At 49.9% G+C, this 26,080-nt stretch overlaps 2 protein-coding genes across 3 annotated transcripts; both read right to left on the reverse strand.

The window, feature by feature from the left end:
• Positions 1–4,166: 4,166 nt before the first annotated feature.
• LOC309416197 (uncharacterized protein) lies at positions 4,167–9,416 on the reverse strand (the record flags this gene model as incomplete). The annotated part of the gene is given in 21 exon segments (XM_082013830.1): positions 4,167–4,240; positions 4,609–4,717; positions 4,992–5,070; positions 5,366–5,460; positions 5,663–5,811; positions 5,905–6,017; positions 6,220–6,257; positions 6,397–6,515; positions 6,604–6,703; positions 6,820–7,003; positions 7,085–7,226; positions 7,317–7,419; positions 7,523–7,708; positions 7,868–7,990; positions 8,078–8,145; positions 8,327–8,443; positions 8,538–8,591; positions 8,594–8,642; positions 8,749–8,870; positions 8,961–9,107; positions 9,362–9,416. Coding segments are annotated over 21 exon segments (2,226 nt in total).
• Positions 9,417–11,914: 2,498 nt separating this feature from the next.
• Positions 11,915–22,768, reverse strand: TMEM209 (transmembrane protein 209; the record flags this gene model as incomplete). 2 transcript variants are annotated; one of them, XM_082013926.1, is made up of 14 exons in its annotated part: positions 22,211–22,768; positions 22,041–22,099; positions 21,133–21,264; positions 19,895–20,133; positions 19,327–19,531; positions 18,503–18,678; positions 17,780–17,851; positions 16,589–16,685; positions 15,528–15,653; positions 14,993–15,090; positions 13,254–13,368; positions 13,064–13,161; positions 12,325–12,398; positions 11,915–11,969 (listed from the first exon to the last, which is right to left on the reverse strand). In XM_082013926.1, the coding sequence occupies exons 1-14, from the start codon at positions 22,345–22,347 to the stop codon at positions 11,915–11,917; spliced, it is 1,683 nt and encodes a 560-aa protein (XP_081870052.1). In that variant the 5' UTR covers positions 22,348–22,768. The 2 variants fall into 2 exon arrangements, with proteins under 2 accessions (XP_081870052.1, XP_081870053.1); XM_082013927.1 differs by lacking the exon at positions 15,528–15,653.
• Between the last annotated feature and the right edge of the window lie 3,312 nt (positions 22,769–26,080).

Raw genomic sequence — 26,080 nt, forward strand, 5'->3', positions numbered from 1 at the left:
TTTTTCTAAGTAGCTTCATGTTCCTCTGTGTGTGGGGGAACGTTACTGCTGCGTGTGGTTTTAAGCCAGTTTTGTGAGTGGCTTTACGGGTCCTTGGAAGCTCATGGATCACTCCTCCCAGGAAGTACAGCATCAAAAAAAGGGGAGAGGGAACATTTCTCCCTCTTGCAGTGAGCAATGGCCATCTCAGCACAGGCAGGAGAGGAAGGAATGTCTGTCTCTTGTCTTGCTGTGCTCCATGAGACCATGTGTAAGTGGCCATTGAACTCTGAGCAGCACCAGTTGGCTGGCATCAAGTTTGTGCAGACTCCTTTTCATTTGAAGACCATGTTTAAGTGCCTTTTTTTTTTTTTTTTAAAATCAGCTTTTCCTTCCATCAAAGGCAAAGGTTAGACTCCGGGGTTTTAGTTTCTTTTTAAGAGATTGCATTTATGTTTAAATAAACCATAGCGTTGTCTTCATATTATAATCTGAACAGCACTGGCTGATCAAGTCACTGCTACACCTCTTCAGGAACAGCCACACCCATGTTCCATTGAAGAGTTACCACTTGCCCCAGTGTTAAGCTTCCCCTGTTCTTAGGGGTAATATTTCCCCCCCCGCTTCTGCAGCCACAGTTGCTGCTTTTCCCGCCCCCCCCCTCCCCAGGGCCCAGAAAAATAAAGGTTGGGCATCACAGCTGAAGCATTCTCTGGTGCTTTGGACCACAGAAAGTGGTGGCAGCTGCTTGTAGCTCTGCTGGATCTGTCCCCCTTCGTTGTACCTTTGCAGGACCTGCAGCTCACAGGGCAAAGCGGGGAACCTCAGCTGCACTGCGTGGCTTTCACAGCCCCCCAGGTCTGTGTTTGGGCTGGTTTCTGGGTAAGAGCCTGTGGGACAGAAAGCCTTTGCTCCTGGAGAGTATTACCATCCTATTTCAGCCTCTTCCAAGACCCCCATGCTGCTCACTGCAGCATCCCACTGCTCCTAGCTCAGCTGTGGGCTGGGAAAGGGGCACCTGCTCTCCTGCCCCTGGCTTGTGGTGTCCTCTGCTGTAGGGCCATGGTGGGCCAGGGGGCCTTTTCTCCAGCTCCCTCTTCTGGCCTGAACTCAGTGGCTCTTGCCTCTTCTTGCAGAGGCTGAATGTCAGTACTTAATCTTTGCCGTCTGGCCGCCAGTTCTGCTGGGACCTTTGTACTGGGAGAGCCTGGTCAGATGTGCTGATTCTTCCCATACCTGCTTTAAAGAGCATCTCCCATCATCACCAAGGCAATGTTAAAACCATGCAAGCCTGGATCTCTGATCAAGCAGACTCCTTCAGCTCTTACATCTTCCTTGCTCTGGCAGCCTTATGGGGGCAGCCAGGAGCTTCCCCCAGATGTGAGCAGAGGGAAGGGGATGGTGGGTGTTGGTCTGGGGCACATCTGCCCTCAGCCTGGCTCTGCGCTGACACCTGTAACACTGTCACTTCAACCTTAGCTTCAGATCCTGATGTGGAACATGTTCAGCCACCCAGGCAGGATGATACGGGCCTTGACATCCCTGTGACTCACCAATACTCTGCTGGGTCACCCAAACATGAGTGCCCAAGCCTCTTCCACTGGCTGGAGCCCTGAAGGTGCAAGCCCAGAGCATGCCTGTGTCCTCCACCAACGGCCTGGAGAGGGTTTCACCCCTCCCAACAGAGCTGTGGTGCGTCCCCACCATGCAGGACTTACAGGAACGGAGCCAAGAGCGCTACAGAATAAAGGACTGGGGAGTTGCTTTTGCTGATGAAAGCAGACACAGGCATTCTCTGCTCATGGGAGTCCAGGAGCCTCTCCCCCGCAGTAACCTGGGGTGGCTGCTGCATGATGGGCAGAAGATCTTGGAGGCTGCTCTTCCTAAAAAAAATCACTTGTATTTAAGCACTGCAAAGCTCACAGCTGCCCTTTGAGGGTTTGCTTGAGTTGGTGCTAGTCTACTGCATGTTGAGTTTTTCAATGATAAAAGCTTCTCGCTGGCTCACGATGGCAGAGGCTTCGCTCTGGGGTGCAGCTTGAAGGATATATGGCCCCAGGCTTTTCTTGCTCCAGCTCCTGCTTGTCTTCACCTCCAGCCCAGGTAGTGCCCAAGTACTGGTTCCTCCATTTATAAGGGCAAATTAACTCCCTCCGTGCAAGTGAAAGAACAGAGCGTTACCGCCTCTGCCAGGGCAGGGCTGTGATTTCCCCAAGGGAGGGGGAATGGATTCAGCATCTGCAGCATCTGCTGGAGGGAGAGGAGTTAAGAGCATCCGTGGTGCTGCCCAGGGTGGGGACAGGACACACCAAGACAGAGAAACCCACCTCAGAACAGAGGTTTGTGGGACAACCCTGCTGCCTTCACCTCGCAGCTCACCCCTGCTCCCAGCACCGAGCAGAGCAGCTCGGGGCAACGTGGGACCTCTTGGAGGCATCCTTGCCACCACCAGCACCTACTGCTGGGCTTGTCCTGCTGTGGAGCAGGGCACTGGGGAAGACCCACAGTGCTGGCCCTGCCACGCTTTCCCAAATACAAAGGCTGGGTCTGGCTCCCCGAGAAGTCCCAAAGCATCTCTCACCCCAGGGTAGAGGTTTTCTGTTTAGCCTCAGGAGGGATGTAGGAGAGCCTGCTCCATGCCATCATCTTCTGCCCTGCCACCCCACTCCTGTTCCATCTCTTACTGCCCTGTGCCGCTGAGCCCATCCGCAGCCACCAGCCAACTCTGGGTCCTCACCCACGAGTCTTCCCAAGCGTCTGTATTAACGACAGCAGGATTGTCTATATTGATGCTACACTAGGAAACAAAAAAAGCTTGATAAAGCAGCATCATTAATTACTAATGAGCAGCTGCCCTTCTTGAGGGGGCATTCCAGGCTGCTGCCCACCTTACTCTGGGCTGCTCAAAGTCTAGGCCTGTTTCTCCATTACCTATGGGACCTTCCAGAGTCCAACGTTCACATTATAGGGAGCGAGCAGCGCTCCTCTCCCCGGTTTTTATGCTGAAGTAAATCTCCATGGGGCTGGGGAGGGAGAAGGGGCACAGGAGCCACGTTGCCTGTATTTATGTATCTGTCAGTGTTTTGCTTTTTGTTGGTTTTTGGTTTGGTTTTGGTTTTTTTTTTTTTTTTTTAAAACCTCTGATAATAAATCAGTCCAAGCCACCCACTTTGTCCTCTCACCTCACCCGCTGAGCATTTCCCTTCGCAGAGTGAGATGAGCCAGTCCCCAGCATGTCACACCTTGTACCCTGCAGACAGCACCAGGAGCACCCCTGACCCTTCTTAGGAGCCTACTGAAGGCCTCTGAGCAAGGATGACCCAGGGCAGTCAGACAAGACCAGGCTGAAAACAAGAGCTGGAGCTTAGGGAGAGTCACAGAGAAAGCTGGAGTCCACAGCCATCCCACTGCTGGCTCTGTCCCCATGGCACGGTGGTGGATCGCCCCTCCCACCGGCTCTGGTGCTGTGACAGAGGACATGGAGTGCTCTCCTGCTCTACTCCCAGGGATGCCAGCTCTGAGCCATCACTGGTGCCCAGCGCCCACCACACAGAGCCAGCCTTGGTGGGCACCAAGTGGCCATCACTAACCTGAGTGATGGGCACAAAGGGGCCTGGACAGGTGACCAAAGGCTCATTTAAGGAGAAACAAGCTTGTTTCTGATTTGTACAAAAACTGCTTTAATGAAAAAACAGCTGAAAAACAATTTTTGGTGCGTTTCTAGTACCGTCAAGAAGCCCTGTGTGATCCCCAGACCCAAATCCCTTCCAGGCTCAAGATCACCCACTGCCTGGAAGGGCAAGAGGCTCCTCTCAGGCACCTTCTCCCAGTGCAGCATATCCCAGGGGAGAGGTCTGTCCTCGAGACCACATGAAAACCCCCTTCAGGACCCTCCACTAAGGACAATTTTCCTCCCAGCCACACACGTGTGGGCTTGGAAATACCTCCATGAAGTGCTCTGGCATTGAGACTGCTTCTTGCTTCAGGAGTGCTTCTGTGGCCACCACCATTCCCATCACCAAAGCCCTGTTGGCAGTCCACTGCCTGGGGGAGCCAGGCAGCAGCAGGAGCTTCAGCAAATGATGCTTCTAGACTGGAGCCAGCCCAGCCGAGTCCCTGAGACACCGGATGACGTCCGGACGAGTGCTGAACCCAACGGAAGGGTTGGAGAAAGCAGAGTCCAAACCTCAGCAACCACTGGGCGATGGAGCAAAGAAATACACAGCCAGGAGAATGAAGTAGACCATCACCAGCACTGTGCCTAGGGCAGACAGAGCAGGTTTGAGGGGGTTACTCCCCAGAGGAAGGTTGCTTTTAAGACCTTCTGTGTGGTCTGGACTAGCCCACTGTAGAGGACTTTCATAGTCCTCTGCAAAATCTCATTCAAAAGGGGTTTTAAACTCCCTCTTAAGGGTGAAAGGGAGTGATCCCCCTTGGAGCTGCTGCAGGGTGGCAGCTCCAGCACCTCCAAGATGGTCAACCAAGACCCCAGAATTGCTCAAGCCACCACATGCCAAGAGCTGCAGCAAGCAGATGACCCCAGGGCTGTCTCCAGGAGTCCCCCACCCCATTAGCACAGGGAAGGTGGGTACACCAAGTCCCACAGCAGCTTCACAGGTAAGCGGTCACCTTGGAAGTAGTCACATTTGCCGTCCATGAAGATGTAGTTCATGAGCACCACACTGAACATGCTGGCATAGACGTGGAGGTCACTGAAGACAAGTGTGAAGTTGGTTGGCTGCGAGGCAGAGACAATTTTGGGTTTATGGCCAAGATAGCCCCGCACTGTCTGTGCTTGGGGACTTGGCACATCACCCCTTAAACCCCCTCTGCCACATGTCCCTAGGGCTGGGAGCAGCATCAGCCAAGGTGGGAGGCATCTGACCCCACTCTCCCCTGCACTGAGGGGAGGAGACACTGGGCGTGGCGGCTGTGCCCTTGCCACGTCTCGTGGAGTGCTGCTCCCAGCCCTGCGGTGGGAGATCGCCCAGGGCTGTCCTGGGGATACTCACGTAGAAGATGGTGAAGAGCACCAGGATGGGGATCTGGAGCATGCAGACCTGGACGGCGATGCAGTTCCCAATCTCGATGCTGAGGAAGACAGAGGACTTAGAACTGCCAAGTGCCAGGTCTCCCGCAGACCTTGGGCTACTCGGCTCACGGTGAGAAAAAACCCACCTCGGGGAACCAAACCATGTAGCCCAACCTGGATTTTTCAGGTCATTTTAAGTCCTCTTGCAGGCAAGTTGGCAGAGATCTGACCCACCAGTGGCATGAAGCTGGGCAGTCCATCACTGGCACCAAGGCACAGCTATGGGACTGGGATGGGGCATGGGGACCACGCTGGAGGAGGACACCCCAAAACCCATCCTTTGAGCCATCTCACCTCAAGCTCAAGTTGTTTTGCAGGGCAAACTGGATGCCGTTGACGATCTCCGGCAGCTCGGGCACCATTGCCAGCACAGTGACACCAATGAAGTACTGCAGGGAAGAAGTGACATCAGCACATGCGTATGGCCTGATCCTGACCACATCCACACTGTGGGCAACAAAGCTCCCCCATGCATGGAGCATCTCAGCATTTTTCCCCAACTTTTGGGGCTCAACCCTGCAGCCAGGGCAGGTTCCCATCCCTGGAGGGCACATCTTGGTCCCCAGGATTCACCACCATCCCCATGCTCACCTGTGAGATGGTGGAGTTGGTGAGGATGGGGCTGATGTGCTCCGTGGCCAGGTCGGCACAAGCTGACATGCAGAGGGTAGAGAGCAGGAGGATGACCAGGGCCCGCCAGCGAGACCAGTGGACCACAGCACTGTGGTGGTGGCCAGGCACTGGGGGAAGAGCAGAGACATGGTGGAACACACCGGGGCGGTGAGAAGAGCCAGCCCCACAGATGGGGCATCCCACAGTTTGGGGCCACTCACTGTGACAGTCGCTGATGTGGATGTCATAGATGTGCGAGTGAGTTTTCAGGGTGAAGAAGAGGCCAATGATGTAGGCGGCAGGGAGCAGGAGGGACACTGTGTACACCAGGGGTCTGTGGGACATGGGTGACACGGTCAGTGCCACCAGCACCCAGCATGGAGACCCCAGCTGGGGATGTAGGAGATGAGGGTGCAGGGTCAAAGTCCTCCAGGGGGGAGAGAGGGGACCTAGGAGGGATACGGAGCCACAACCCAGTCCAGGAGGTGCCACCCCACAGTGGGGACAACCCTGTCCCCACCCCAGCAGACACTTACTGGACATGACTGTAGTAGAGGGTGCCGTTGTTATCCATCTGCAGAGAGAGTGCCTGTCAACAGGGGTGCAGGGGACAAGGGACAGCCCTGCTGCCACCACCAAGAGCAGGGGCTAGGTGGGCTCAGAGTGTCCCCAACCCCAAACCCCCACAGTCGGGGGTCTATGTCCCCACTCACCAGGTCAAAGTGACAGTTGTGGCAGAGGTAGTGGCCCAGTGGGTTCTGGGTGACATTGTGGCACTCGCCGCACACCAGCTTCCCGTACACCTTGGAGAAGAGCGTCGGGGCAAAGACTCCTGCAGGGATGGAGGGACATGGCATGGGCCCCATGCTGGCGGGACCTCCCCCCACCCAAGCCTGAGGGCGCCCCTGTCCCCAACTCACCTCCCACAGAGAGGAAGAGCAGGGCTGAGCTGACACCCGCCGAGCGGCTGTTGAACCGTTGCTCCTGGTGCCGGATGCCCCCAATCACCATGCACAAACCCTTAGGGATGGAGGAAGTCCCCCCAAAATCCCCATCAGTGCTTTGCTTGCAGCATCCTCCAAGCTCTGGGCAGAGACCAGATGCTCTCGTGCCATGAGCTTCCTACCCCTTCTTACCGGGACGAAGAGGACGCAACCCACCAGCGTCCCCGTCAACGCTGACTTGACAATCTCGGCATAACAGCGGTTGCCCTCCCGCGAGCCCTTGATGAGCGCCGTGATGTAGAAGGTGAGCTCCGTGATGGAGCCGAATGTGGCGTTCACCACCGCTCCCACCGCAAAGTTGCTCTGGGCCGAGATGCTGGAGGAGAAGGAGGGTGTCAACGGGGCTGGCACATGTCCCTGCTTTGCCACCAAGCATGGCCCCCACGTCGTCATTCACCTGGCAATGGCCATCCCGATGTAGTACGACAGAGGCATGATGGAGAGCAGGGCCAATGTGAACTTGACGGGGGAACTGGTCAGGTGGTTATGGCTGTCCACATAGCCCAGCACCAGCGTCACCAGCACCAGCGGCAGCAGGTCTGGGGTGGCCGGTCAAGGAGATGACTGAGGTGGGGTGGGATTTGGGGTCAGCACGCCCACCCTCCCCACTCCAGCCCATGAAAGGATACTGACGGCAAAGACATTGATGCCATCAACGGCATATTTGTAGTAGTAGGGGTTGACGGCGCGGTAGCAGCAGAGGATCACCTCCCCCTCCAGCGGCACCTCCGTCTGCAGAGGGACAAGCAGGTCACTCTTCTCTGAGCACCCTCATCCCCCAAAATCCACCCTAGAGCAGGGTGCGGGACCCTCGCCCCCACACAGAGGCTCTCACCATCCTCAGGCGCCGGACGAGCACCCGCTCCGGGGGCAGCAGCAGAACACGGGCGGCGGTGCGGGCACTCAGCTTGGCCGTGGGGATGAGGACGATGAGGAGCCACGCGATGACGCATACCAGCCCATGGGCCAGCACGAGCGCCGGGTAACCCAGGCACAGCCACACCACAGTGCTGGCACGCTGCTGCGAACAGGCAGCCACCTTTAGAGTTTGCCCCCCGCCCTGAAACACCCACCCCAGGGGAGCAAAGGCACCCATGGGTGCTACCCCCATGGTGATGGGGGGCTTCCAAGGAGCCCATGCTCAGGAAGGGGGTGTCACCGTGTCCGGTGTGGGGCTCACCCAGTATCCGGCGTCTGCCCAGCACCATGGACGCCAGCGGCGCGGCACAGGGCCGCTGAGCAGGGCTGAGCTCTCCCCCGGAGCGGCCTCACACGCACCCAGTGCCCGGTGGGATTTGGGGACCTGGGGGAGATGGGGGGGTGTCAGGGTGCAGCATGGGACACCCCAGTTCATCCCCCAGTGGGGTCCTGATTCGGGGCACGCTGTTACCTCTACTTTCTGGATCACTTTGCCGAAGGGCCAGAGGAAATACCCAGCCAGGTCCCAGCAGAGCCGCCCTGTGGGGACACGAACATCGGCTCTGTTGGGGACACACATGCCCCCTCCAGCTACAGGGCCACCCTGCAGAGAAGGGACCCAGGAGACCCCCAGAACCCATCGGTGCTGTTTCAGGCTCAGCCAGGAGACCCACAGCTCACCCAGCCCTTTCACATGGCAGGTCCTCAATTTGGGACTTACCATAAGGAGCTCCCACAACGGTGATGAACATCACGGCAGCCACGAGGACGTAGAGGAGCGAGAGCCACCAGCCGAAGAGCAGCAGGTAGAGGATGTTCCCAGACGTCACCGTGGACCCTGCGGGAGAGGAGGTCCCGGATGGGACCGTTGTCACCTGCAGCAGCCAAAATCCACACTGCCACCACACAGGGGGGTCCCCAAGGCCACCCACCTCCAGAGCCCCGGATGACGTTGAGGTCGGAGTAGAGCTCCTTGACAATCTCCGGTCTTCCCAGGGCCGTGCCGTCACATGGCTCTTCCACTTCTTGAAGCCAAACTGCAGGTATTTTTTTTTTTTTTTGAAGGGGGGAAAGAAAAAGAAAACCCGTTACAGCCACCCAGGAGCACCCATGGGTGCCCCCACCCCCACCCGGGGCACCCACCTTGTAGTTGTTGGAGAGCTTGTTGGCCTCCACAACGTTTTCAGCTGTCAGGGTGGTTTTCACCACGCAGCTCTCGCAGACCTCGTCCGAGTGCTGCTGGCAGCAAGCCGGGGAGCACAGGGCTGCGGGCGGGACAGAGGGCAACGGGGGGGTGAGTGGTGTGGGACCCCCCACCAGCACCCTGTGTCCATCCCATCCCACGGCCGACCTACCTGGGGGGACGCGGGGCCGGTGCGGGTGGCAGCCCAGGTCGCCCAGGTCACCCTGCGTGTTGTTGATGGCGGCGCAGTGCCGGTCGCAGAAGGAGCCCCGGCGGGGGCCGTCGCTGTCACCCCGGGGCTCGGTGGCCTTGGGGACATCTGCGGGGGTTTGGGGCGGGGGGGGGGGGGAGGGAGGGGGCCTGGAGTCACGCTGGGGCCGTATCCTGCCCGCGGGACACCCTGGTCCGCAAACCCCCCGGGGGAGACACAGCGCCCACCCGGCGTGGGGGGGGGCGTACCCAGGCGATGCTCGGGAAAGGGGTTCCCCCCCCCAAATGATGCTCGGAAGGAGAGAGATCCCCGGAGACCCTCGCCTCGCCCCGCCCCGCCTCGCCCCGCCCCCCCCCCCTCACCCAGCGCATCCTGCGTGCAGCGGCGGCGGCGACCGGGCTCGGCCTCACTGGCCATGGCGGGCGGGGGGCGGCGGTGCTCCGGGGGGCGGCGGTGTCGGCTCGCCCCGGCCCGCCGCTATTTAACGGGCGGTGCCGGGCATGCGCGGGGCGCGCTCCCGGGAGCCGCCCCCCCCCCCCCTCCAATCCCCCGCCCCATTCCCACCGGGAGGGGCCGGGACGGGACCCAGAGCCGCCTCCGCCGGGGGCTGGGATGCGCGGTGTATCGGGGTGCGGCGGAGCGGGAGGGTACGGGAACGGGGGTACACGGGGGCGGGGGTGGAGAGGATCCGGGGTGCGCGGTGTATCGGGGTGCGGCGGGATGTGGGGTGCGTGAGGCTGGAGCGCGCGGTGCATGGGGGTGCGCAGGGGTGGGGATGCACAGGAGTCCGGGGTATGCGGTGTATCGGGGTACAGAGGGATGTGGGGAGCGGGGGAGCGGAAGGGGGGCGTGTTATATCGGGGCGCACGGGGAGAGGGGCGTACGGTGTATCGGGGCGCGCAGTGAATCGGGGCAGCACGAGGACTGGGGTACGCACAGGGGTTTGGGGTGCACAGGGTTCATGGCGTTACCAGGGCGCACGGGGCTCCGCGCCAGGAGTGGGGCGCACCAGAATCTGGGGCACACGGCGTTTCGGGGTACACAGGGACCAGGGCGCGCGGTATTACGGGGGCGCAGAGCGTATCGGGTGCGCAGGGACCGCATGGGGGAGAGGTTACGCAGGATACTGGGCGTGCCGGGGCTCCCCAGCGTCCCTGCAGGATGGGCTTTTCTTGAGAAACCCCCAGTTTTGGGGCAAAGAAGAGAATTTCTGCACATGAAGAGCCTTTAGTGCCTGAGAGTAACTGAGCTCGCGGGGCGAAAGGCAACTGGCACAGCGAGATTCGGGGTGAAGCCCAGCTAAACCCCGTTCTTCAACGCCCCCCCCCCCCCTTGGCACATTGATTGATTTAGCGATGCTGAACCACAAGAAAAACCCAAAGAAGCGTTTGAGAAAACAAACTCATTTAATATGGGAACAAAATGAGCAGTTTTGTCATCAGTCCGTTGGAAAAAAAAACCCTGCACCTCCCCGGGGAGACAGCCAGAGTCACCAGTAACAGTTGTTTCACCCCAAAAAAACAAGAGAGAAAAAGTGAGCACGCCTCTCCCAAGCACAGTACAAAAATTCCTCTTTTTCTTCCCAGCAGTAAAAAATACAGTAGAAAAATACATTATCGTAACAAAACACGCAGTGTTCTCACCCCCGGTAAGGAGCCCGTGTAACTCTCACGTTTCTATGTACAAGTGAGGGGATTTGGGGTTTTTTTGGCAGTTGACGAGGAGAGCAAAGGGGGTGGTTGTTCACCGAGGGGCAGTGCAGGGAAACGAGCTGACACTCTCATCTTCAGCTCACGAAGGTCTTCAGCATCTCGGGGTTTATGGATTTTTATCCCCCTTTAAAAAAATAACTAACTACAGGGACTATATACACTTGTAAAACCCTCATTTGTCAGAATTTACAACAGATTCTCTCCCCTTGTATAAAAAGGTTTTTGGGAAATATTGAAGGATCCCTTCTTTGAAACAAATCCAAGTGTTTTTTTCCACCCAGAATGTACATCCCCAAAAGCAAGGAATTAAAAACCTGCAGGTTTATCATGCTGACGCCACATGCCTGTCCATCATGCCCCCAAAATGGGAGGTTCCTAGCAGAAAAAGCTGATGGGAGCAGTAAAAAATAAATTAAAAGGCAAAGGCAGAGTAACGCTGTGGTTGTACTGAAGGCACCCGGGGTTTCAAAGCTTGCAAGGTTGCCAAAGTTGGATGGCATGCCTATCTTGTGCCAAAAAATAAAAATAATAAAAATATTAAAACCAAAAATCTTATTTACTGAAACCAGCAAGTCAAACCTGGTTTTCTCTTTCCTTCCCACCTGCTGCGCAGACCCCCAATGCATCTCGTGTGGTTAGAAAATCCAATTACACTAAGGAGCAGGGACTAAAAAAAAATAATGTTTTTCTTATCATACATAATAAAATGAACCAAAACGAGTCTAAACTTTTTTGACTTGGCTTTTCTTGTGTCCATCTGGAATTTCTCGGATGCTGAAGTTGGCCAAAGTGCTGTCTCTTTCCACATGACGGCTCGCTCGCTGACAGCTGCGCACAACCTCGGGAGGGCTGTTCCGGAGTTTAGTCCCGAGATCAGTTAAGCTTAGTTAAGCGGTGACAGCATCGATGGATACAGGGAACAGAAATAGCAAAAGGCTTTTTATAAACAGGATTGGTTCAGGTGGAAAGAGAAAACCCGCCTGGCGTTCATACCTACTAGCATTTTGACAATGAAATATTTTAAATAATATCTTCACAAAACCCACCCAGGAATTACAAACACTTCTCCTCGGCCCACAAAGCAAACCTTAAATTATCCCCTTTCATAGTAAATCCATGTTTAAGTCAACAACGTAACGGTGCCGCTCAGTTTGTCTTGCCAGAGGAGCGTCATTCCTCTGACCCGGCATCCCGCTGGAGATGTTATTCTCCAAAAATCCACAGAACGTTGACTCCCGATAAACCAAGATTTACACGCCTGCAAAACCAAAAGTTACCCAAATAAATCGCATGTAAATTCAAGCTCCTGTTTAAAACATTAAACGAAAAACTATCAATTCCACACTTTGTTTTAACATGCAGGTAGGCATTGCGCTTTGCCGTGAATCGAGTGCAGCTCATTCGCAACGAAGGGGAATCTGGACATTGCTTTTATTGCTCACACAGGTAAGATTTATCCAATTTTATGAAAAAGCTGCTATTGTTTCAAACAACAAGATGATTTTAGCACCATGAATATCATCCCGCTGTAGCGATTTCGGTTTGAAGTGCCTTCAGACAAGGCCATTCACACCTCGCACGCGGCGCGATGACACATGATGGTGGGTACTTACCCCAGCATCCCGGATTCTTTTGTCTTTATGATATACAGAAACATAAGCAAGGTATGGAACATGTTGTTTCTGCCCTGAATCCACAGGAAAAGAGAGGAACTTAGAAATCAAGTGACTGATGAGAAATCATAGCAATATTTCAGGTAGAATAGGCGACTGCAGAGAATGACATCATGAAATGGCATTATGGGGAGGGTTGTCAGGTTTTTTGCATTAATTCTTTATTTCTTTCAATTAGGTAAATACCAGAGAAAGACCAAACGTGGGTTTTGGCTAGATTATCATCTCCAAACACGTTAAACACCAGAGTTTTTGGGAAAGCAGAGATCCAGCAACAACCAGGGATCAATAGAAAATGAAAGTTTACAGGAGAATGTCACCATTTTGAGACTGGAAGCTTCCCCCCAGAATTCTTACAGGCAAGCAGCAGGGCTTGCTGGCCTTAATGGGTGGCAACACACATCAGGGATCACATGACTCCGTATTTTAAAATAAATAAGAGGAAGCTACTACCTACTTACGTATCTTGAATAGATACTAAAGCTGCTATTTAGTAGCACACTAAGCACCGTGTGGTGGTCAAGGCCCAAACTAACATTTAACTTCCGGCGTTGGGCCAGCCCACATGTAAATAGTCACTAAATGTGGTTAGTTCCTAAAAAAACCAAACCCCCAAAACCCCAATCAGACCTGCCGATGATTTCCTGACAGCAGGAGAAGAACGCAAACACCATCATACCTTGGGCAGGTTGTAGACGTGGCGCTGGTAGATGAGCTCGTAGTGGGGCGGATTGATGCTGCTTTGGTAAATGCAAAACACGTTTTCATTTGAAGTGTCTGCGAATGAAAAGTTTAAAAAGACGATGGGGATTTCAAGGGTGCTGACATGATCCAAGAGGGAAAGAGCAGCTAAATGTGAGCGCCAGTACCTGGTTTGTCTGGTGTCTGAATGAAGTGTTGGGAAGTGAAGGTTTTGCCATCGGGATACTTGGGGTGAGGTGGCAGCCTGGAGTCGAGGTAAGTGCAGAACACGTGCATAATGATCTGGGCAAATAAAACCAAATCTCACTTTAGCGTCCTTAAAAACACAGCAGCTTTCTTGCTGTAATCTCAGGCGTTAGTTAGAGTATTTGATAGTCTGTGGTTGCAACGTTGACTTAACCCCTCTGTGCTCCCAGCAGCTTAATGCTTAAAGCCACGATTTCAACGGTCCAGGCACGCTGCTGGCATGAAGGCAAGTTGATTTTTTCCAGGAAGTGAAACAGTGCTGGGTCACAAGGTGATAAACTGATGCCACATGTCAGGAGCTCAGTTCCTGCACAAGCAACTTTACCCTTGCAACATTTGGCAAAGTCACGGATCTTAATTCGCATATTTGGGGCCATCAACTCCAAGACGTCTGTTTTAGGGATAGGTTCTGTAGGAACTGCCAGGATTTGGCTGAGAAGGGCAGATGAAATCAAGTAACAGCTTTGTGTATGCTACACCTATCGAGCAAATTTCTCCTTTTTCTTCACAAAAGGCAAAACAAAAATCACTGGGAAAACCTGAGCTGACCAGGAGTCAGTCTTAATTCAGTCATTAAGAATGCCAGAATTTTGAAATAAAAGTCCTAGAACAAGTATCCAGAAAAACACACCACAGCCTGCTATTTGTGTTTAGCCCTTCCCAGAGAGTTCTCAACATTTTATGGGGGAACGTCACCGAACTGTCCTTAATCTGATACTTTCTGTGTTCATTATATATAGCATGATCCGTTTTGTAGACAAACCAAAAGAGTTTCTCTGGATTAAATGCCAAAAGTCTCAAGAAGTCCGGGAGATACACCTTGGAAATCACGGCTTTGTATTACCTGCAGTGTGCTTAGCAAAAATGCCGAGTTGTGTTGTCTTTCTTTTTAAAATAGTAATTGTCTTGAGTATGTTACTGTCAAAACTTCATGGCAAGTATTCACATTAGTTTCTTATATCATAACTTCTTTCCCAGAATACTTAAAAGTTTAATATACTGCCCAACACTGTGTCTCCCAGCTGGTTTTGATAAAGACTGAATTCCAGGGTGTGCTACTCCGTTTCATGATCTTTAAACACTTCCGAGCTGCTCACCCTGCTGTCTGTCAAGACACTAAGAGTTGCTCCACCGCCAGTCACTACCAAATATTTAATCGTCTTCACAAATAGAAAATCAAATCCTATTTCAAGGCTGATCTTGTACAACTTCAGCTTCCAGCAATTGAATCCCATTATATCTCTGTCAGCAAAGTTGTGAAGCTTCGACATTCAGCTCTCCTGGTTTTTATTCTCGAAGTAACTGAAAAAAATCTATTTACAGTGTGGGGGGAAAAAAAAAATCACCCTAATTCTACTTTCAGATACAGAGTTCAGCTCAAGACTCACACAGTAAAGCCCGTTTTCTACTCCCTGAATGGTTCCATGGTCTTTCTTTTAATTGTTTTAAATACCTCAGTTGAATTTTCAGGTCATCGAGGTCATTACACCGAGGTGCTGTTCCTCCTGACCTCTCAAGTAGGATGTGCAACATCTTCCGATTTCTCACAAAATATTACTGAATTAACAGCAGCCCTGGCACTCAATCTATCCCCTCCAAAACCTGTGCTGAAAGGAAACCCGCTTTAAGCCATCGTATCAAGATGTCTTCGAAAACTTACTGAGGAGTCAGTGGGCAAGTCGGTGTCCCACTTGCGGCCTTTGAAATCCCCTCCTCTGTTCCAGCGGAATGAACTCATGCATCCTCCCTGAGAAAGCTCTGAAAGCACCAAGATTTATTCAGTTACTGGTGGTTGGAAGCGTATGAAAGCGGTATTTTATGCTCATTTCAGGGACTTCATACATAATTCCAGTGTACAAAATAGGAAAAGTTCAGCTAATGAAATGCTTGTCAAGATAATAATATGGGGAGATAAATTTACAGGATACTTTTTATGTTTAGTTAATGAAGAGGTTAAATCCAGCACTTTGAGCCCTGAGCACATAGGAGGAAAATGAGAAATAACGCTTTTAAAAAACACTCCCAAAGTTACATCCAAATCCTGCATCATTGCATTGCTATAAAAAGTTGCAAAGAAACATCTCTCATCCCTGCCGTGACTCTTCAAACATCGCCACTGAAGGAACGTCTGACGCCACCAACACTTGACAGCAGCAATCCAAGCGTTTTAAAGTCAGCATGGTGACGGCACGTACCTTTGATCCTTTCGACCAAATACTCCTGGTTTGGTGTAAGATCCAAATACTGCACTATTGCGTTCAGGGTTGGAATGAGTGGAGCTTTAACAAGCGCCGCTTGCTTCAGACTGCTGATGCTGGCTTCTGCAACACAACAAGAGCCGGCATAGGTCAGCTATGACCGCCCCAGAACCCCAACCAACCTCCCTTACCAGGCGTCGCTGCAACGAGCTCTCCTTTTTGGCGCGCCATTTGAAGTCCTAGAAACATTTAACACTACCCCAAACACTCATTTGAAGTAGTAGATGTCTGCTTTACCTCACAGAATATAAAAGCTACAAGGAACCAACATCCACTCTGAAGAGCAGAGGGAGAGTAACAAGGAGGGGATGTGGCCAGGATTGACCAGTTTTTCTACAGGCATCATAGAATCACAACGGATGCAGCTCTTGAGGAGACACTACAACAAAAAGCCTGCAAAAGGCAGGTTTAATTCAAATGCAGCACACCAAACCCACTTCTTGGTTAAGGGGTTATAAATCTGAAATAACAAGAGAAACAGTTCCTTCAGAATTGTATCGTGACATGAAAAATAGAACTCCAGTTCATCAGAATTTAAAAAAAATAGTTCTTTCAGAAAGCAGCTGATTTTAAGGAAGAATATGGAAAAGCCCATAGGACAGGAGACACTGAGAGTTTATAGCACATCTATCCTTGAACTGTTTTCTGACAGTTTAATATGCAATAATCAACAGTAATTTCAGCCTGTACTTCCCCAGCAGTAAGTTTAGGGAAGGAAAAAGAAAAAAAGAAAAGAAGAAAAAAAAAAAAAAAAAGAGAGAAGTTTATAAATTTTCTGAGAAGCATCAGTGTGACTTCATCAATATTTCCAGAAGTCTTACGAAGAACCTTTCCAGCTTAATGAAATGCATGACATGGAACAAAGACCACACCAATATAGAGCAAGAAATGTAATATTTAACAGACCTAATTGATATTAACACCTATCCAATCCCCAGCTATGGAGTGGCCCTCCATTAACCACCACCAGGAACCCCAAAGCTGCTGCCTCATCCTACCTCCGATCTGCAGCTCTGGACACCCCATTCTTCTCAGCTGAGTGCTCACAGACTCGATTTCCTGGACAAGTGGCACTAGAATAGTCTCATTAATCCACTAGGAAAGAAAAAGATGAAAATTCAAGAGGTCAGAAGCAACAAAAAAGTTTAACAATCCCCAACCCATCGCTTACATCCTACTAATCATCACCGTTACAATCACAAAGAAGCTTAACAACAGAAACACTGAAACCAACCAAGGAGGAAAGTAATTAAATTAGGATATCAAGTTAGGCAGAGCTTAAATGACCCTTTAATAACTTCTTAGGAGGCCATAAAATTCAATGTAAGGGAGTCAGGAAAACAAACCTCAGATAAAGCTTTTCTGAACAATGTGGAAAGGGGTATTATGAAGCACAGTCCTCCAACCGTAAAGATAATTTATACTTTGATGAGTCCACTCCCTCTGACATTGGTTTCAGTAAATAAAGGAGCTGATAAACACTATTTGTGGGACTTGTACATAGCAGAAATTGGGAACTGAAGCAAGCTGTCCCTAGGTTTATGAACAGAGGCTCAGGAATCTGGTATGGATCTCATACGAAATTTTGCTTTTCACCCATCTTATTACTTTAAAAAAAAAAACCCAACCACAAAACACACAAGCAAAACTACATACTTAATAGACACTGTGACTGATAGGGCAATTCAAAGTTAGATTTCCTAATTATGTTGCCATTTTGTGCAATTAAGTCTCCTCTGTTATAGCAATTCCTATGGATAAAATCGACATTGTTCTTTTTGCTTTTTATTACACTGCTCAGGACTGTCAGAAAAAGTCCACATTTGGGTTGGAATTTTCCATACATTGAGCCCAGGAGAATGAGTTAGAAATACTGCAGAAACATCAACTTAGCAATCTGAGTTACAGCAAGGAAAACCAAATCTTGTGATATCAGAGATGCTTTTGTTTGTCATTCAAAGGTGGATGAACTTTACAAATGTGAAGTTTTCAGAATACAGGTCAAAAACACATCTCAGTAGTCCTCTGTTAAAGCATGCTATGTTTTTATCTCCTTGTGCCAGCCCACCCCAGTCCTCAGGCACAGCAATTCTTCCCACCTCCTTTGGCATGCAGGGGGCAGGGAGGTACTTTTCCATTCTGCTGCACTTGTTCTTAAAAACCAGGCAGGCCTTAGAGACAGGACTTACATTTCTGAACTTAGCGGTCCAGGAATCCATGTGATCAAGGAGCTGTCGGTTCATTGTCACTCGTGCCCAAACCTATGGAAAGGTTTATTAAGTACATAAAAGAACTTAACAGAACACCAAGAGCTTTTTAGGGTCTATGACAATTTCTGATACTAACTACAGCACATAATTCAAATGGCATCTTTCTCAAAATTCTTATGCTCCCGCTGGCTGTCATGTGACTTCTACAGCAGCTTCACGTACAACACTGCCACTCCCTAGTCACGGTACAATCATCTTGCGTGGGCCCAAATTCAGTTTTAAGCTCCCTGCTCTACTAGGATCAAATTGGCCTGGATTGTAGGCTTGATTTAAGAGGTATTTGAACGGGAAGCTTCATTAGGTTAATGTAAGAAATAAAGAAAATCGATCAAATTTAACTGAAGGCACACGACTTGCATTCCTTCACATCAGATTGTTCCACTGGGTTAAATGCAGATCAGTTTCAACTCAATTTTTATGTCACACATGTATTTTAGCCAGTGTAAGCCTTGCTCTCCAAGGGAGAAATAATTTTCCAAATAAAATTCAGAATTTGAGAAGTCCGTTTAGAGTGAAGTTGCATGAAGGTGGTTAAATGCTAGAGGATTTCTCTCTCCCACATTTTTGATACAGCTCAAATCCAAACCTTTGCACAAAGCTATGTATTTTAGAGCCCTGTTTCTCCTCTGCTGCTGCATTTACCTCTTCTGCAGCCTGTTTCGAGCTCAGATCAGCTTCGTCCTTGTGTGCTGATGGAGCCTGGGACCTGCAAGCCAGCTGATACTGGAACTTTCTCAGCATCTGTGCATAGTCTGCCATGGAACGACTGTAGTTCCAAAAAGTTGGGCTGCTGGAAGGAGAGCTGGAATCTGAACTTCCTGAAACGATTCATTGAACAGTCATGTACGATTATTGCCAAGTAATTCTGGAAGCAAGGGTACAGGCACAACAGGTCAGTATATTCAGGTTTTGACAAGAGACATGAACACCATGAATACACACACTGAAGTCAGTCTGCATAAACACGGATTTCACCGTTATCTTGATTGTCCCTATCCAGGACAAAAGCCACCTGCAGGTAATTCACCCCCTTTATCTGAAATGCCTTCTTCACAAGATACTCCTCTCATCAAGGTGGTAAAGCCCGTCACCTTATCATGGTCCACTACAGCCAAATAAATGCTACAAAGATAATCTATCAGCACACATTTCCATCTGCTGCAACAGCAGCATATATCCTACCCAAAGGACTATTTTGGAGGAAAACTTTCTGGAGCTCCTAAGCCGTGGAGATGTACAGAAATGATGGTGTTCTACCTCACATCCTAATTACTCAGTAGAAGACCAAACTGTTCAGCAACTGCCTTTACCAAGGTCACAGATGATTACCGTAAGTTAGGTCTATTTACTAGTACAAGTACACTGGAATCCTTTGCAACTTTTCTCATCCGCAGAAGCCAATCTGGAATAAAACCAACACCTCCTCATTGCCAAGCTTTTCTGATCAAATCAGTTTGTTTATTTACCTAGTTGAACTCTGTGCTGTTTCTCTTCTTCATTTCGAAGGAAGGTGTCCAGTGACTTGAGGTCTGTCATATAGTCTTCTTTGCCAGTAGGAGAATTATACAGAATGGGTGAAGAACGGTAACGAGACCTTATCCCGCCGCTTTCCACTGGTCCAATACTCGTGGGGTATGGTGATCCACTGGGAGAGGGGCTGAAGCTGGAAACCTTGGGCGAATAAAAACAAACAGTTCTGTCATATGAGGAAGCCAGAATTCCACCTTGATTTGCAAATGACATGAATATAAGAGATTCTTGTTTGGGGCGTGGGTTGTGTTTTTTTTTTTTTCTTCTTTGCATTTGCATTTTGATTTCTTATTTTTGCTTTGTTCTGAAACAAACTAACCACTCTAAAACAAATGAAGTCACACTAGGGAAAAAGGAAAAATCCCAATATGACAAATTTACATCTACTTTGCAAAAGGAGCAAACACACAAATACACAACTCCACTGGCTGCTGCTCGCCTTCGATGGCATATGGCCCAACACAAGGACCAAACTGTACCCTTGGGAGCTGTCTTGGTCATTACCTTATTGTAGCTGCTGCTTGGTGAATAGGTTACAGCACTGCCAAAAGAAGGGCTGTTGCTTGACAGAGCCTGTAGCTGAGGGCTGTACCCTGTGATACAACCAGTAGTAAACTTTGGACTGGCACTAGGGGAGCGGGACGGGCTGTAACTCAGCACACTTTGACCCTGGATCGGAGGAGAAGGCGTCGAAGACGGGACTTTCTTTGCTGCCAGCTCACGTGGTGGGGTTGTTTGTACAGCTTCAATAAGGAAAAACAGAATTAATGTTGTGGATGCAGCAGCCCCAAACTCTCATTCCCCCTTTAAGCACACAACAAAACGCACACAGAGCGCTATCTTAAGGTACTTTTACAAAGATGCTAGAAGGGACACTAGAAAAATCTGGCCCCTACAGAACTCATCAGTCAAGCCACTGACAGAAAAAAAAAAGAGAAGACTGAGACAGATGACCACAACTTAGCACAAATCCTACAGCTTCAGATTTCAGTTAAATGTTACCAGGCATCCTGTGTAACCCAGGGGGCTTCCTTACGCTCTTTCGTCAGCTACTCTACCTCCCTACTTTATGCATATTCAGCATATCGAATGTCTTAATTTATCTGTGCAAATAAACATATGAGATCCTTGAACTTTGGTGATAAAGCATTACTCCCATCTCCTTCCCATTTTCTGGGGGCAGACTAGCAGAGTGCAGTATTCCTGTGCTAGCATTTTGCCTTTGGTTTATTTACCTTGTCTGGTTCTGGTGTATCTTAGGACTTTGCTTTGATGTCTGAAAGCTTTCTGAGCAACTGCTCTCTAGGCTGTCATTTTCAGACTTCACACGAAGGTCTGTCTGTCTCTCTAATTTGGTTCTCGTTACCCAGCGTAATATTAGTAGGATATAAAAATTAAATATAAACCTGCACTCTCTGCCTTGCTCCTAGTCCTATGTATAGGTTACAAATTCCTTGTCCAGCCTCACAATGTTTGAGTCTCGCACTGTCCTTCAGCAGCTCACTATCCTGTCCTTTTTTACTGTGTGTGTTTCCCCTCCACTTCTCCCCATAAACACTCATCAAATTACCACTTGATGTTGTGGATTTTAATACACTGCAGGTAATTTAGTTTACTGCTTATGCCAGATGAGGTCATTCAGAACTGATTTCACTAAAGAATCCTGCACTTGACAAAGATACTGTCTTGAAACAAAAAAAGAACAAACGAAGAAGATTGCCAGAGATATTTATTAAACCCACCTGCATTCTGCAACCCCAGCAGGGTCTGCTGGCCAGGACTCATGACCAAGCTAGTTGGTGCCACTGTGTATTTGAAGTACCTCCAGAAATCAAATAAGGCATTCAGGCTGAACAGAGATGCAAGTGCAAGTTCTAGAAGAAACACAAAAGTTTTTACCATAGCTTGAGCGTGGGGAATAATAAAAGACTATTATTTGCAAAAAAAGGCATATGCCCATTAAAAATAGGTCATTATTAATGCTATCAGCAAGTACCAGTTTGGGCAGGTATCTAAGATTTCTTCACCTTCTTATGCAAGAACTATTGGAGATAATTTTCCTTCCTATATTGAGATTAATTTATATTGCTAAAATTGAATTTTTTAAAATGTGCTGTCATTTTTCAAAAGGAACATCAACCACTGCAATGAAGTTTCACAGTATTTCTCAAAAATCACCCTCTGTCAAATCATCTGTCACTCATCTCATGATTTTTCTCCACCTCTTGCTTCATCCTCAACAGCATTTGATCCAGCTAGCTTAGAGTCTACTCATCCAAAACAAACTTTTATTATTATGAAATGCCATCCACAGCCACACTACAACACAGTAGTAAAATCTGCAGTGTCCTCCACACATTAAACAGATTTAATGCACCAAAAAAGTTCTTCATGCCCTTTCAGGATATATCTAAGAAAGCTGTTAACACTCTTTACCTGTCTCTAAAAAGGGTGAAATTCCAACAGTTTCAAGGGAGATAACAGAAAGCAAGACAAAAGCTTTGGTTTAAATTAAAAAAAAAAAAACAAACACAAAAACAAACCCAAGGGAAAAAAAGGCTCGCTTAAAAATTGCCTCCCCAGCAATAAAACTGACGAGTGAAAAAAGAAAAGAATCACGAATATTAATTGAAATGCTGCAACAACTCACCAATATACCAGAGTGGCCAGTATGTGATATTGTAATATGAGCTTATGAGTTTTCCAGTCCTGAAAAGAAAACCAAGAAATTTTCATTTTGCAACAATTCAATCCTGGGAAATATTTGGGGATATACAAAGCACATGCTTTGCTTGTTTGAAGATGTAACAATTAACGAACATTTCAGTATATATCATGCCTGCAACAGAGACATTAAGGAGTCCCCAGGCCAAGACCACTTTACGGGCTTCAGTCTCCTTCCTCATCTTGATGGTCCTGTCAATGAGGGAAGTGGCTGGACTCTGTTCTGGCGTCATTATCTGTAACGACAAACACAGAGAAAAGACAAAATCTGTCAACTTTTATACAGTAAGATTCTCAGTCAGCATGAGATTAAAGAAAAAGCAGTAATCCAAAATTAACTATATAAATGGGCTTCACCTTTTGCCGCTGAGTCATATTTAGTGTATTAAAAGGAAAAAAAAAAGAAAAGCACATTCTTTTTACCAGTAACAACAGGCAACATTTCTCTGATGAACTTTACTGTCAGGACATTACTGAGGAACAGCATCTGTCTTCTCCAGTGAGATGCAGATAAGAGTATAGAGACAGATTCCAACCTCATTTTTGAAAAATATCATCCTTCAGAAGCGAGAGACAAAGCTCCTGCCTTCTCCCACCAAAGAAAGCCAGAGGAAGGAAAGGCCTTGCACAGCTCTGTAGCTCTTCCCTTGTAAACTCCCACTCATTTCAGTTGGTAACATTATTTTCAGATTGTGCAGCCACCTCCTGTGGTTTCAGTACATCTGAAAGGTAAGAACCTTTACACCAAATAACATCTACGTGAAAGAAATAACCCTGCTGACTTTTTCTGCTAGTCCCATCACCAAAATATGCTACTGTTCCTTCCCACCACTCACTTAAAAACTTGTCACATAATTCATCACTGGATGGGAACATAAATAATTTGCTTTTTGGGACAAATATGTTAACTGTACGTTACTACCTAAAAAAAACCCCGAACACAAACTGCAAATCACATTACCTGCTTCTTACTGGTACAATGATTCAACAGTGAAATATTTAACAACAGAATTAATGGAAGAATTATATAAGAACACATTGCCTGGTTGTTGGTTTTTTTGGACATGTTTTCCATGCAGTTTGAATCCCGAGACTTCCCTTCATACGCTGACAAATGTAGCAGCCCTAAGCAGAGATCCTCTCCCCCATCCTCACCTTCCCAATCTCTCCCCCTGAACCATTTCCTCCTGCAGAAGCAGAAGTTGCACTGTTAGGGCAACAAAATGGGAATAGTGAATATTCGCTTAGGAGGGCTGGGTGTGTGGTTTTCACCTCCAAACTGAAATATGTCCTTCCATACCCTCTGCCCTCATCTACCAAGGCACAGTAATGAAGGCAGGCCTTACCTTGATAAGCCATAAGGCACTGAACCCCGTGCCACACATGGAGGTGCCCCACACCTCCCCTTGCCCAAGACCCACAGCACCCTCCACCCAGATATCACCGTCACACACGAAGAACCTCCCCAGTTTCCCCTGCCACACACACAGAGACCCTCAGAGCAACCCCCAGCCAGATCACAGAATCACAGAATCATTAAGGTTGGAAAGGACCTTCAAGATCATCAAGTCCAACCATTAACCCAACACCACCATGCCTCCTAAACCATGTCCTGAAGCACCACATCGACACGTTTTTTGAACACTTCCAGAGATGGTGACTCCACCTCCTCCCTGGGCAGCCTGTTCCAATGCCTGACCACCCTCTCAGTGAAGAAATTTTTCCTAATATCCAATCTAAACCTCCCCTGGCACAACTTGAGGCCATTTCCTCTTGTCCTATCACTAGTTACTTGGGAGAAGAGGCCAACACCCTTGTCGCCACAACCCCCTTTCAGGTAGTTGTAGAGAGCGATAAGGTCTCCCCTCAGCCTCCTCTTCTCCAGACTAAACACCCCCAGTTCCCTCAGCCACTCCTCATAAGACTTGTTCTCCAGATCCCTCACCAGCTTCGTTGCCCTTCTCTGGACATGCTCCAGCACCTCAACATCCTTCTTGTAGTGACGGGCCCAAAACTGAACACAGGATTCGAGGTGCGGCCTCACCAGCGCTGAGTACAGGGGCACAATCCCTGCCTTATTTCTGCTGGCCACACCATTGCTGATTCAGGCCAGGATGCTGTTGGCCTTCTTGGCCACCTGGGCACACTGCCGGCTCATGTTCAGCCGGATGTCAACCAGCACCACCAGTTCCTTTTCTGCCGGGCAGCTCTCCAGCCACTCCTCCCCAAGCCTGTAGCGTTGCATGGGGTTGTTGTGGCCGAAGTGCAGGACTCTGCACTTGGCCTTATTAAACCTCATACACTTGACCTCTGCCCATCAATCCAGCCTGTCCAGATCCCTCTGCAGAGCCCTCCTGCCCTCCAGCAGATCAACATTCCCACCCAGCTTGGTGTCATCTGCAAACTTACTGAGGGAGCACTCGATCCCCTCATCCAGATCATCAATAAAGATATTGAACAAGACTGGCCCCAGAACTGGCCCCAAATCCACCAGCCGGATTTAATGCCATTCACCACAACTCTCTGGGCTCAGCCATTCAGCCAGTTCCTCACCCAGCGAAGAGTAAACCCGTCCAAGCTACAAGCCACCAGTTTCTCCAGGAGAATGCTGTGGGAAACGCTGTCAAAGGCTTTACTAAAGTCCAGGTAGACAAAATCCACAGCCTTTCCCTCATCCACTAGGTGGGTCACCTGGTCATAGAAGGAGATCAGGTTGGTCAAGCAGGACCTGCCTTTCATGAACCCATGCTGGCTGGGCCTGATCCCTTGGTTATCCTGCACATGCCCCGTGAGCACTCTCAAGACCAACCGCTCCATGATCTTCCCCGGTACGGAGATCAGGCTGACAGGCCTGTAGTTCCCAGGATCCTCCTTCTGGCCTTTCTTGTAGATGGGTGTCACATTGGCAAGCCTCCAGTCGTCTGGGACCTCCCCTGTTAACCAGGACTGCTGATAAATGATGAAGAGTGGCTTTGGCAAGCTCTTCTGCCAGCTCTCTCAGTACTCTCGAGTGGATCCCATCAGGTCCCATAGACTTGTGGGTGTCCAGGTGGTTTAACAGGTCCTTAACTGCTTCCTCCTGGATTATGGGCAAGTTATTGTGCTCTCCATCCCCATCTTCCAGCTCAGGGGGCTGAATACCCTGCGGATACCTGGACTGGCTATTAAAGACTGAGGCAAAGAAGGCATTAAGTACCTCAACCTTGTCCTCGTCCTTGGACACAATGTTCCCCGTCATATCCAGTAAGGGATGGAGATTCTCCTTGCCTCTCTTTTTGTTGTTAATATATTTGTAGAAGCATTTTTTATTATCCTTTACGACTGTGGCCAAACTGATCTCTAGCTGGGCTTTTGCCTTTCCAATTTTGTCCCTGCAAGATCTCACCGATACACACAGGCAGCCCCACAGCTCGCACCGCCCACGTCCCTGTCACACAGACATCTGCCCCCCCATCCTGACCCCTGTCACACGGAAGCGGCCCCACACCTCCCCCCGTCCTGACCCATCTCACAGAGGCGGCCCCACAGACCTGTCACACACGGGTGGCCCTACGACTCCACTGCTCGCTGCCGGACACTGCCCGCCTCTCGGCAGCCTCCCCTCAGAATCCCCCACCGCGCAGGCCCAAGGAGCCGCGCGGTGCAGGCGGGCAGTCACAGTACCCGCCGCACGCTGAGGGTCGGGGGACGTGAGGGGACACGCAGTTCCCCTCAGGGAGGGCAGGAACATCCCCTTTTCCCAGCCGGGGCGGGGGGGGGGGGACGCAGGGCCGAGCACTCCCCTCACACACGCGAGAGGAACCGGCCGCACCGCAGCAGCGTCTGCGCCTGCGCGAGCGCCGCCGCGGCGTCACTGACTGCGCCGGGGAGGAGGCGGGGCCTGTTGCCATGGGGTCAGAGGGGCCGCTCGCGCCGCGGCCGTTGGCGGCTGCTGTGTTTTGGCGGGAAGGGGCACGGGAGGAGGGC

The sequence above is a fragment of the Phaethon aethereus genome (genome assembly GCF_964289735.1).
Source record: "Phaethon aethereus genome assembly, chromosome: 1".
Classification (NCBI taxonomy): Eukaryota; Metazoa; Chordata; class Aves; order Phaethontiformes; family Phaethontidae; genus Phaethon; species Phaethon aethereus.